The sequence below is a fragment of the Grampus griseus genome (assembly GCF_964374135.1).
Source record: "Grampus griseus genome assembly, chromosome: 8".
Classification (NCBI taxonomy): domain Eukaryota; kingdom Metazoa; phylum Chordata; class Mammalia; order Artiodactyla; family Delphinidae; genus Grampus; species Grampus griseus.
This window is the reverse complement of record NC_139002.1, coordinates 15685370-15697415: the sequence shown is the minus strand read 5'-3', so window position 1 is coordinate 15697415 and position 12046 is coordinate 15685370. Positions and strand designations below refer to the sequence as shown.

At 51.1% G+C, this 12046-nt stretch overlaps 1 protein-coding gene across 1 annotated transcript in view; it reads right to left on the bottom strand.

The window, feature by feature from the left end:
- DSCAML1 (DS cell adhesion molecule like 1) overlaps positions 1-12046 on the bottom strand; it is a gene marked incomplete at both ends in the record, with an annotated part of 342843 nt that overhangs the window by 38244 nt on the left and 292553 nt on the right. The window contains 5 exons of the mRNA XM_082661172.1: positions 2266-2336; positions 3529-3696; positions 10373-10501; positions 11090-11186; positions 11733-11932. Coding sequence (XP_082517298.1) covers positions 2266-2336; positions 3529-3696; positions 10373-10501; positions 11090-11186; positions 11733-11932 — 665 coding nt within the window. The remainder of the gene's footprint in view (positions 1-2265; positions 2337-3528; positions 3697-10372; positions 10502-11089; positions 11187-11732; positions 11933-12046) is intronic.

Below are 12046 nucleotides of genomic sequence, written 5' to 3'. Positions count from 1 at the left end.
CTGATATATACATCAGTACACAATGACACATATGCCTACATACGCAGAGCCGCCTACACCATGATATACACCTGTATATGTGTGATATACACAGTACCACGTCACCTCCATTCACATCAAAATATACTGGCAGAGGCCTTGGATAGGCATCCAGGCATACCCTGCTACATACATATAGATATTCACATATTGTTATAAATCTTGACACATGTTCCCTCTCTCCCTTCTTCCCTCCCTCCCTCTCTCTTCCCTCTCCCCATACTGCCCCACCTCCCCCCAAACAGGCACACTCAGGATTTAAATCAATCTTAACAATATTTCTCTGAAGCATTAAGAAATCAATAGGGCTGATTGCAAATTTATGTCATAAAGCAGTGGTGATCCATCTCGTGGAAAGAGTCTTGAAATGAAGTGACTTATCTTTCAAGTGAATCTGTATTTTTCATTAATCTGTTTCTTGGTGTTAAAAAAAAAAAATCCTCTGAGAAGTCAGCCCCAAATTTATTGACGGGCTCGTTCATTCTGAAGTTCTAACTTTCTAATCAATTTTATTTTTCATTATGAGACTTTGGAGAAATAAATCTGATTCTAAATTTTTATCAACCTCCAGGTCGGAGCTTTGTAGCCAAATGTCTCAGTGGTTTACATACTTATTCAGCCCTGCCCCACCTCCAGGCTTCCTTGGAATATTCTTAGGAAATGGGTGCAGAGTCAGGATGCAGACAAGACTTGGGGACCAGACTCCAGGCTTCATCCCCAGTTTCTGAGAGAAGCCCTGGCACCCAGATCTGAACCTGGAGGGAACCATGGCTCTGGAGTTATCTGCTAGGAGGGCGAGGACCAACTGCCCAGCCTCTGTCCCACCTTTATCCTGGTCATTTCTCTGGGGAGAGAAGGAACCAGGCTCTGCTGCCTTGTGTGTGTGTGTGTGTGTGTGTATGTGTATGCCCGTGTGTGTGTACAAGCCCAGGCATGTAGTCTTTTTAGGAAAAATATTACTAGGCCCTTCTGAATCTCCTATTCTTGAGTCTACCTTTTTGAAGGGCCCAGAAGGAGGACTAAAGCACCTGAATTTTCCCACCAGGAGTTCAAGTCAGAAAACGACCTTGGACTTTAATCCCAGATGTAGATGAGGCAGCCCCCCCACCCAAGCCCCACTGTTGAGATGGGAGAGATCCAAGAAGAAGGACATGGATGGGACTCAGAAAACTCTCTGTTCATGACCTCCATGCGCTGGGCTCTGGTGGGGAGACTGGGCAGGGGCTCCAGACTCTGTGCACTGAAGTTCTGCACCTGTCACAACTTGAATGACCATGGAAGTCACCTTGCATCTCTATACCGTGGCCTCCTCTGATGGATGGGGATAAAAATACCTCTTCTGTCCACTCCACAGTTATAGAGGGTCAGATAAATTAGTGCAAGAAAATACTCAAACACTGGAAAATGCGGTGCAACAGGAAGACATCAAGGATGGGCAGCCCTTCTGTGCCCATGGCAGGGATGTAGCAGTGAGGCCAGAGTTACCCAGGAAAGCATTTCTTGGTCCTGCTCAAGGTTATTCTGATCTGTTTCCCTGCCCAGCTGTGGAATTGCCTCGAAGATTTCCCCTCAGTGACAGTCTTCAGATACCCTCTAGATTTACAAGTTTCTTCCTCTTAGAAACGGCTGCAGCACCTACTGGTTTGTTTTCTCTGCAGATCCCCTCCCCCAGAGCTGGGGAGGGCAGTCATTTTTTAATCCTGATTTTATAGAGGAGGAAATCAAGACCTGAAAAGACCAAGCTCCCTGTTCAACGCTTTACCATGAGAATATAGGGGGTGGCTTCACCCTACCTCCCAGCTCTAGTCACAGGGCCAAGATGAGGGTGAGACTCTGTCGTTTCATCTCCCATAATCCACAGGGCCCCTTTGAAATTTACACATAATCAATTCTAACTCCAGACTTATTACAACATGTGGGGTGTGTAGGACAGACCAGCATGGTGGAAGAACCATCTTCCCTCCTTGGCACTGACAAATTCTTCATCCCACCCTAGGCATGGGCGTCCATAAGACAGTCAGGGTGGAGAAGGGAGCGGGGATTGGTGAGGGAACCAGCCTCTTTATCCTCCTCTCTTTCCACCCCTCCAACCTCATGGATTTAGCAATAAACAGGGTTGGGCACTGTAAGAGACCAGAGACTAGCTAGTCTGTTGGGGTTTCATTTGTAGATTGAGAGGGGAAGAAAGGAGGTATTTCAGAGGAAATTGTCTTTGAATTTACTTACCTTCCAGGTCACCTGGATGCTCTGTGAGGTCACTGGCTGCAAGGTTACATCCATGGGGGGCCCATCAGGAGCTGGGGGGTGGTGGGGAGAAATAACATTATGAGTCAAGTCTTGGAAGAAAAGAGTCCTATGTTCTTACTCCCATGCTTGAGCTGGAGGACTGCTGGGGAGAAAGGAAAAGCTCATCTACAGAAGCAGAGAACCTTTGTTTGAGTCCTTCTGAAATGATCATAGGGTTTATATTTCCCCCTCATTCTCCATAACTTGCTGAAAATGTAGCAAACAATGACTATGAAATACTGCTACACATCCAGCAGGCTGGCAAGTATTTTTTAAAAGTTTGATAGTACAAAGTTCAGACAAAGATATGAAGTGGCAGGAGCTCTTGTACACTGATCATGTGAGAGCAAGTTGGTACAAAACTTTGGAAAACATTTTGGCATTTTTTTGGTTAAAGGTAGAAGTTTGTCCATCTGATGACTGTAATTCTACGACTGCTTATATCCCTTGGGGGGGGGGAATGAAAATACACAAATGATACAGCTGTACTGATGACATGAAGCTCACAAAAAGAATATTGATCAAAACAAGGAAGACAGAGAGAATATATGAAGTATGATGTCATGCATATATTCTATTAGAAAACAGGCAAAACTGAACTGCATGGGTTATGTGTACATGCATTGTGGTGACAGTACAAAAAAGGAAAGAAAGGAAGTTGGGATACTGGTTACTTCAGGGGGAGAGGTTATAATTGAGAAAGGGCATATGGAGGACCTCTGGTAAGTGGTAACGAGTGTTGGTTATACTAGTTTTTCTTTATGGTTATTTGTAAAACTGAACATGTATGTTATATGTACTTTTTTGTATTAATTTATCTTTTGCAATGACAGGTAAGAGAAAATACAGCAAGGAAAATCTTGTTTAAACTTTCAGGAAAACTTCATGACAAAAATCACAGGAGATAATCCAGGGCACTAGCACCCCCATCCTTTGCAGATCTAGCATATCTGTCCTTTCCAGACAGGCTGCGGCCAGGTGAGTGGGGGCAGGACCATGGACAGCTCCCGAAAGCATTGCATCGAGAACCCCATCTGGAAAAGGTCAGACGGAAGAATCTCCAGTGATTCAGAGGCAGACACAAACACCTCGGAATCTCCCCCTTCTCCTCTTCTAACTGCAAGCCCACTGCCAGTGGACAGGGTGGGTGTGGCCCCGGATGTCCCGAGCCCAGGCGCAGGGGTGGCTGGGCGAGATGCTCACCGGCCTCCTCAGTGCTGATGGTGAGCTCCTTGCTCGGCTCGCTGCGGCCAATCTTGTTGAAGGAATACATGCGGATGCTGTACACGGATGCCGGGTGCAAGTCCACGATGTTGGCCTGGTTGATGGTCGGGGAGATGTTGCGTGTGGACTGCTTGAAGTCCCAGGAATCTGGACAGAGGACACCCATTTCTAACCACAGCCAGGCAAACTCCAGGACCCCTCTCCAGCCTCAAGCAGCAGCACATCCCAACGTCAACTTAGATGCCCAGAAGAGGTCTAGTTCACAGAGACTGAAGCAAGAGAGCCTTCACAACTTCACAGAGGACCAAAGGGTTCTGTTCCATTAAGCTCAAGTGGCCAAGGGATGCCTGAGGATGGGAGCAGCAAATGCACTGCTTGGAAACTCAGGGAGCTTAACTCTTCTCTTCCCTGGGCCGCCTGGTGAACTCAAACCTCAGATGGGGGTCAGATGTCTCCTATGGTCCCTTCCAAGATCACCATTTGCTTGCTATTCCTGAGGGTCTGATTGGCCAGTGCCCTTGCTCCTGGTTTCTCAGACCACATCAGAGACCTGTTATAACTGTGAGACACCCCCTCAACACATGATCCCAGTGCAAAGGGGGAAGCCAAGTCTTATACCTCTTTCTCCTCCTATGTGTGCTTCTGGATTGCCTTTCCCTGTGCATTTGTGTGGTGGTGGTCTTGACTGTTTCTTGGGCTGTCAGGGGGGACAAACCATGTGCCAGAGTCCCTAGGCAAACCCTACCCTCTCTCTCACCAGCAAGAGAATGGTCTCTGAGTCTTTACAGTCAGAAGCCAACAAAGGGATGAGCATGTTCCCGATTCATCCAGGGGGACTGACAGCCCATTCCAGGGCTAATGTTTAGCAAAACTGTAGAATGTGAAAAATACCAGATAAATACCACTCAGGGACACTGTGACAGTAAACACTCTGCACCTCCAGAGGAATCCAGTCATTCATTCAATATATTTGTGCTGTGCACCTACCAGGGGATCCCAGACAGACATGCAAGGGGTTGCAGTCACAGCAATGCCTCAGCCTAGGACCTTCCACACGCAGAATTCATAACCAGATTATGTTATTGGCACTTTGCTTTGAAAAGAAACAAAAAGGCAAAGCACAAGGAAACTAGCTGATAGTGGGGCTTAAAAATCGTCCCAGGGTGCGTCCTGATGTGACTATTCAGTCTAATTTTCCATGTCTTTTAAATCCACAGTAGAGGATCCTGAAAATTCTCAGTAGACAAGATTAAACTGTATTCACTACAGTTTGACCCGTAAATCAGGGAGGGAGGCTAGCACATTCTAGAACAAATTTTAGGAAGACTTTTTTTAAGCTAATGCCTGGTAAATTAGGAGAATTGGTTCACTCGAAAAGACTATCCCATCCCCCCAGGTTCTGGTTAATTGAGGTCTTGACGTTTTTCAAAACACCACTTTTAGCTACACAGGCTTGGCATCTGTGAAGGGCACTGGCCCAGCTCCCCATCTGCAGTTTTGCATTTAATTCTTTGGTTTCATGAGCCAAAGTCACAAATGGCAGACAGTGGATGCTCAGAAAAACAGTATTTTCTCCTTGTCATTTAAAACACCCCAACTGCCCAAGAGTCACTCTGGCTGGCAGGTTAAGCCAGAATTGCAAATATGCAGGCTCCTACTGCGGTGGGTACTGCTTTGGTTTGGGAGGAAATGGGCTAGCGTGCGGAGGCAGGTGTTCACTTCTCTCTGCGGCATTCTGGGAGCTGGTGCCAGCTCACACATCATATATGATTTGCCTGCGTTTATAGGAGAGGGAGAGTGATCACGAGTCAGTGCATTCATTTTTGATGAGTGCGGCGGAGGAAGGAGACCATATGATGTGTCTGAAAACAGAGGGGCTAAAGAAAAGAGGTGCTAATATTTATCAAGCACCTGTGATGTGCCAGGTGCAGTGACGGACACGATTTACTCTTCCCTCCTTCCAATGACATCAGCACCATATCTCCACTGTATAGGTGATGCTCACGTCATCAAGGCCGATTTCTCACTTGGCCTTTCAGGTGTGTTCAACGCTTAGACCTCTCCCTTCCCGAAACACTTTTCTCTTGGGTTTCCTATTAAAACACTCTCTAGCTTTTCCTATTCTCTTGGGTCATCTCTTCACTTTGCAGGTGCATCTTTTTTACCTTACCATTAACGGTTCGAGTTCCTCAAGGCTCCATCCTAGGCTCTCCTCTCACTCCATACACTTTTCCCACCAGTGGCTTCTATTTCCATCTACACACAGATAAGCTCCCTGAAGGCAGGAACCATGTCTAAAACTTTGCCCATCTTGCCCACTTGGCACGCCTTGGGCACTTAAAACCCACTGTTGGTTTTAGATCAGAGCCACTTCGTTGTCCTGGACTTTGGACTTGCAGTTCCTCTGCATTTTGTAGTCACAAGAAATACCCTTTGCCTTTCCCTCCCTTGCCTCCTTCAACTGTCAGTCACAGGAAGGTTGGGGGGGGGGAATGCCCCAGAGAGTGGCCTCTTTTTGTTCTGCTTTTGCCAGTCATTTCCAGGTGGATTTGCCCTTGTGTTCCCAAATCATCTTTGATGTTGCCACAAAATGGCTCTCTCCCCATAGCGCCTGCAGGCTAACGCATGAGTCAAATCTGGAGGTCTCTAGCTGATTTTCCATACTTGATCACTGCCATCTCTCTGACCTGAATAGCTGAAATCAGGGGCCCTATTTTCTTCCCTTTCCTTTTCAGCTCTCAGAGTACTGAGCTGGCTTTGGTGAACATTGTCTCTTTTAATATTCCCTTTCATATAAGCCTGGCTTACCCAGATTAACATATTTCATTAAGGGCTCTCTCTCCCTTTCTTCATCAAAGGGTTTATGATGCAAAATATTCTTCTTAAAAAATAAGGAAGTGGCTGGGGAGATGTCAGTGCCTTCCACTCTGTGGGCTGCTTGCTGGGAGGGGACCTGGGGCCTTTGGTGTTTCAGGGGACACATTCACTGTAGAAGGGGGAGCAGTTTGGACGAAAGTCACGTCTGGAGCATTTAGCTGCCTGTGCTTGGGAAACAAATCCATTCTGCATCTCTGATTTCCTCCTTGCATCACAGCTCTGAGCCCACCATGGCAATCTCCGCAGCACCGAGAAAAGGTTTCCTGGGTCACCACCACCACTCACCACATCCCAACACCAGACCCTCTCACAGCCCCACTCCAGCTCACACAGAACACCACGCCACACCGGGCTGGCTTACCCCATGGTGGCTGACGGCGCGCACCACGAGGCTGCCTTCTGGGCTTGGAGGGCCGTCCTCAAAGAACCCATCCCTGCTCCTTGCTTGGAAAACAGGGGTGAAATGTGGTGTCTGCATTTTTAAATCTGCACGGCGCCATCTGATAAATTTGTGTGGACGGTGCTATTTATCATTCAGCATTCATGTATTATTACTCTGCTGCCTGGGGCCAGGAGAAGTCAGTGTGAGCGGGATGGCTTAGAAAGGGCAGACTTGGTAATTTCCCTTGGAAAATTAGCATGATGAGCAACATGGCAGAAAACCTGGCAAAGGCACAGTTGTAACACAGAAGGGGGTCAGGAGCAGATGGTCCAGGATGGGTGTGGTCTGGGGCAAGAGGAAGAGGGGAAGGGAGACTGGGGCACAGGATGGGGACCCATAGAGGGTTATTCTGTGTCAGGCTCCGTGCTAGGCACATGCACATAAGCCATCACATTCACGTAATCCCTACAGCCACCTTGGATTACGTGTTATTGTCTCCACTGATAGGTAGAGATGCCCAAAGACCTTAAGTTGCTTGCTAAACATCATACAGCCCTGACACTTGGTCAACCCAAGTCTTCTGCTTTGAGAATTGTTCTTGTTCTACTATTCCACCTGCAGGCAGAAGATCTACTTACACACACACACACACACACACACACATGCCCCTCCCTCCTTTGGGTCATCCATCCGTTCCCTAGGATACCTTTTACAGTTCTCATGTAATTCAGTTTGTGGTGTATTACACGTGATTGGATAATGCTTTGTAATGGTCCTGGAAGTGCCTTCGTGTGTGTGTGTGTGTATGTATGTGCATGCGAGCGTGTGTACACAGTGTTTATTCTCACTCCAACTGCATTGTAAGCTCCAAGGGCAACACTCTGTCTCCTTGTTCTTTCTCTTTCCCTACCACATGGCGGGTGCATGATTCTGCAAGATTATTATTGGCACTCAGTACATGTTGCTGACTGACAGACACATATTTCAGCCTGCAAGTCCCATAGGACTATAAATTGCCGCATGAAGTATCTGAGTTAGAAGAAAGAGAGGAACTTACATCTTTTAAAGGTTGACTACAGCCCCATGCTAGATGCTTTCTCTTTATTCCTCAAAGCAATCCCACAAGGTAGGCATTACTGTTTCCCCCTCACAGACAAGGAAGCTGTGCTATGCTCACAGCCTCTGCCTGACTCCAATATGGTAATTCACTGCAGTTCCCACGGGATTCCTTTTCCTAAGTGCCAGGATAGATGCCCGTCTGAGTGGGGTGGCCTGGAGTAGTCCTACCTAAAGACAGGAGAAAGGACCAGCCAGCTTCTCTGTGCTCTCGATCCTGTGATTTATTTTGCTTTTTTTTTTTTTTTTTTTTTTTTACAGGTGCAAAGCCCTTGTGGATGGGAGAGTCTGAGGTTGAGTTTTCATTACCCACCTCTCTACCTTGCCATCCATCCTGGCTCTGGGGTGGGGTATGGCCATTCCTCATCTTTCAGGAGAGCCAGAGGGGGTGGGGGGAAGATGTGGATGAGCTCTGAAAATAGCATCTTCCCTGCCCACCTCTCCTTCTGCACCGCTCTCCAGATGTGTGATGTTCTCAGCTTCGCCCTGCTGAGCATTGCCCCAGGAAAGGTTTCCACACATTGGAGGGTGGCCAGTGGAGGGGGCCGGGTGGGCAACGGGGCAGCATGGGGGAGGAGGGCAGGGGGGCAGTCAAAAGGAGCAATAGGGGAGAGGCCCGAGTGACAGCCCAGGCATCCACACCCCGCCCCCAACAGGCCACATCATCCAGGCAGGGAGATGCTGGCCCATCTTTCTGGCTCCTGGGGAGCTTGTGCCCAGACTCGGGAAGCCTCGAGGTGTGAGATGAACACAGTGGGCTTCCTCTCCTCCCCGCGGCCTCTGCCTCCACTGAGGCCCTGCCGCTGCTCATCACCTGTCCCAGATGCAGGGCTGCGGCAGCCTGCTCACTCAGCTTCTGGACGCCTTCCCTTCCTGTTGACACCTGATGACCCTTTTCAAGGTGCCATGCCAAGTCTCTCTCTGGGACCTCAGGCATTGCTAGTAGCTCTCAATGACCTTCCCCAAGGAGGTCAAAGCTCAGCCCAGAGCCGCCCCCGCTCCCCCAACCCGGAGCCCAGAGCACATTTTAGTCTTGTTGACCAGGAACTGGGTCTGTGAACCCTCTGCTAGACGTGCTGCTCCCTGGAGAGCACTGCATCTTGCTGGGGCTTGGCCGTTCCCATCTCCCTGAATCTAGGCCTGTTAGCGTTCCATCTTCTCCCAGCTCAGTGGAGCGTCTACAGGGACCGGAGAGATGCTTCCCTGACGACCCCTGTGGGCACAGCCCCTCCTCCTCTCTACGGCCCGCCTCCTGCACTGAGAGCGACCTCCCAGGGGCGCTGGCTGTGAGCTGACTTTTCTCCCCAACTGAACTGTAGGCTTCTGAGGGCAGGGCCCCTCCTTGCCGAAACCTGTATCAAGGATGACGAACCCAGTGCCCCGGACACGGTGGCTTCCCAAGAGGCGAATACAGCTCAGAGATTTGCTGTGGACGCCATGCCAGGGGCTGTCACCCTAGGGGAGTGGACAGCCAGCTGCAATGACCATGTGCTATGCTAAGGAAGAGAGGAAGGGTCTGGAAAGCTTCTGAGGAAACAAAACCTTGGATCTACGCTAAGACCTGGAAGATGAGTTGGAGTTGGTGGGAGAAGCAGGCTGGGGCGGCTTGAGTTTTCCAGACTCTCTTTCTGTGTTTTATTTTAAGATTATTTTGAAAAGCGTTTCTGGGCTTATGGTCTTGAATTCCGAAGGTATGAAAGAACCCAAGAGGGGAGCATGCTTCTTGTTCTCTCACTCCTGTGTTGGGAGTGAGGGGGCAGCCCCCTGTTGCTGTACCTTCTAGAGAGAGTCACACAGATACAAACATGATTGCTCTTTTTTGGCTTGGCCTTTTGTCCCCTCCTTGCCATTCTTGCCACATGACTGTGGGTCCCTTGTTTCCCCAGAGACCTAGGGGCCCATTGTTCACTCTGCTCTACATGGCTTCACAGTGGCGGGCAGCCTCAGGAGCTAGCTAGGGTCCCAAGGGAGGGATCTGGGAGGGCTTCTTGGAGGAGGAAACTTAGATCTATGCTTTTCCAGGGACTCCCATCCCCCAGTGACTCATTCTTGGCAAGGACCAACTCTCTGACTCCCAAGTACACCCCATCATCCCAAACTAGGAGTGCCTAGATGACCCAGTGAAACTGTGCTGTCTCTGCCCCCACAGATACAGCCCATAGCCCCCTGGCTCAGGGCCTTTAAGTTGCTTTAAATCAAACCACCCTATGGACCTGCCCAGGGACAGTCCTGGGAAAAAGGGGCTGACACCCCCTCCCCATCAACTGAGGGTCCCCCTGTTTGCCCCCAGGGTTCCTAACCAGTGACCAGTGTTCCTCCCTTTGGAAGACACAGGGGCTTGTGTGTCTGCCTTAGATGGGCAGCCCTGACACCCAGGGGCTGTCCCACAGAGGGGCACCGTCCCGGCACATGGTGCAAGGGGTCACAGCAGGCCCAGCCGTCACCCACCTGATTTGTTCTTGTATTCAATGTCAAAGCCCGTGATGATGCTGTTCCCGTCAAATCGCTGGGTCCAGCGCAGGTTCATGCTCCGGGCCTTCACCTCCCGGATCTCCAGCTCTGGGGGGTCGGGGGGTTCTGGGGGGTGGCAGGGGAAGGGGGCAGAAGTGAGGATGGCAGCAGAGAGCTTGGCCTCCTGCCGACCCCTACAGAGGACCAGGGATCTGCCCTGGAGGATCCGTGTCACCTGTGATCCACCCAAGGGCCCTGAGCCCTGGAGTTCAGGCAAGGCAGGAGGGGGTGAAGGGTGCCCGGCAGCAGGGCTCAGAGGCAGAGGGGGGCCTGCTCGGTTCCTGCTCTGCTCCCCTCTCTTCCTTAGCCCCTTTCCTACTTTCCCCCATGCAGAGCTCCCAACTTTTCCCAGCCTGACTTTCCCTTCCCATACCTCCTGCAGGGTCTGCACCCACAAATCCAGGCCCTCCACTTCTGGGAGCAGCTAAGCTCCACATGGGCCGCAGCCATTGCAAACCTCGCTGTATGCAGTGTGCCTGGAAAGACCCTATCACCCCACTCTGGGCAGGAAGGAGGGTGGATGGAGCTTTGCCTCAGAGCTGTTTCTGGTCAGCCTCCGCTAGATGTGGGCAGTGTCCCTGCTCTTGAGGGGAGTTGGCAGTGAGCGCCGGGGTCCCAGAGGCAGGGGCTGGGGGCGTGGGGCAGGTGAGGTACCTTGCACCGTGAGTTGGATCAAGCCCCGGTCCTCCCCGTACGAGTTGATGGCATGGCAGCTGAAGAACACAGAGTCCCCACGGTCAGCAGGCTTGAGCTGGGAGGCAGCCAGCAGGGGCAGAGGGCAGCGGCAGGGAGAGAGGGAGGAATGGGGAGAGTCTTTTAGAGCTGGTCTGCTGAAGGGGGCCCATCTAGCCAGGGATCAGCAAGGTCACCTTCTTCTGGGAGAGGATCCCCCAGGGGTTTGTCAAGGGCTCCTCTTTCCAGAAAGTTCAAAGGATGGAAGTGTGGAAGAGTCCCTGCAGGGAGGCCAGCTGAGGAGTTCCAAAAGAGGGAGGGGCTGAGGGGGGGGGACCCAGGATAGAGGGAGGGGCTGAGAGGGTCCAGGAGGGAGGGAGAGGGCTGAGGGCATCCTGGGGGGAGGGAAGGAGGGGCTGGGGATTCCACACATTTAAAGGTGAGGAGTTGTCAGAAAGGGGATAGAGTGAGGTTCTAAGGCAGAGGTTGGTGGATGAAGGAGGGAAAGGGAGAGGTAGTTTTTGGGGTGGAGGAGGGGCTCCCAGACTCCCCATTCACCTCCTTTGGATACAGATGCAATAGCTGTGGGCTCCCCACTTTCTGAGACTGGGGCGTGGGTGCTCACCTTCAGCGTGGAGACCACTTCGTCGCCGTTGTCCTTGGTGGCGATGGCATACCGCATGACGCGGTCGGGGTCGATGACCGTGTCCCCCTTCTCCCAGCGGATGATGATGGGCCGCTCTCCCCGCGCCGTGCAGTTGAGCTCCTTCGCGTGGCCCTTGATGGCGATGGTGGTGTTGGGGTGGGAGGTGATCATGGCTGGGACTGGGGAGGGGAGGAGGCCCAGGAGGTCCCAGTGAGGGCGAGGGAGGCCAGCCCGGGGAGAGCACATGCCCAGCGCCGAGGCCCCGCCCCCCGCTGCCCCTCCCCACAGAGCAC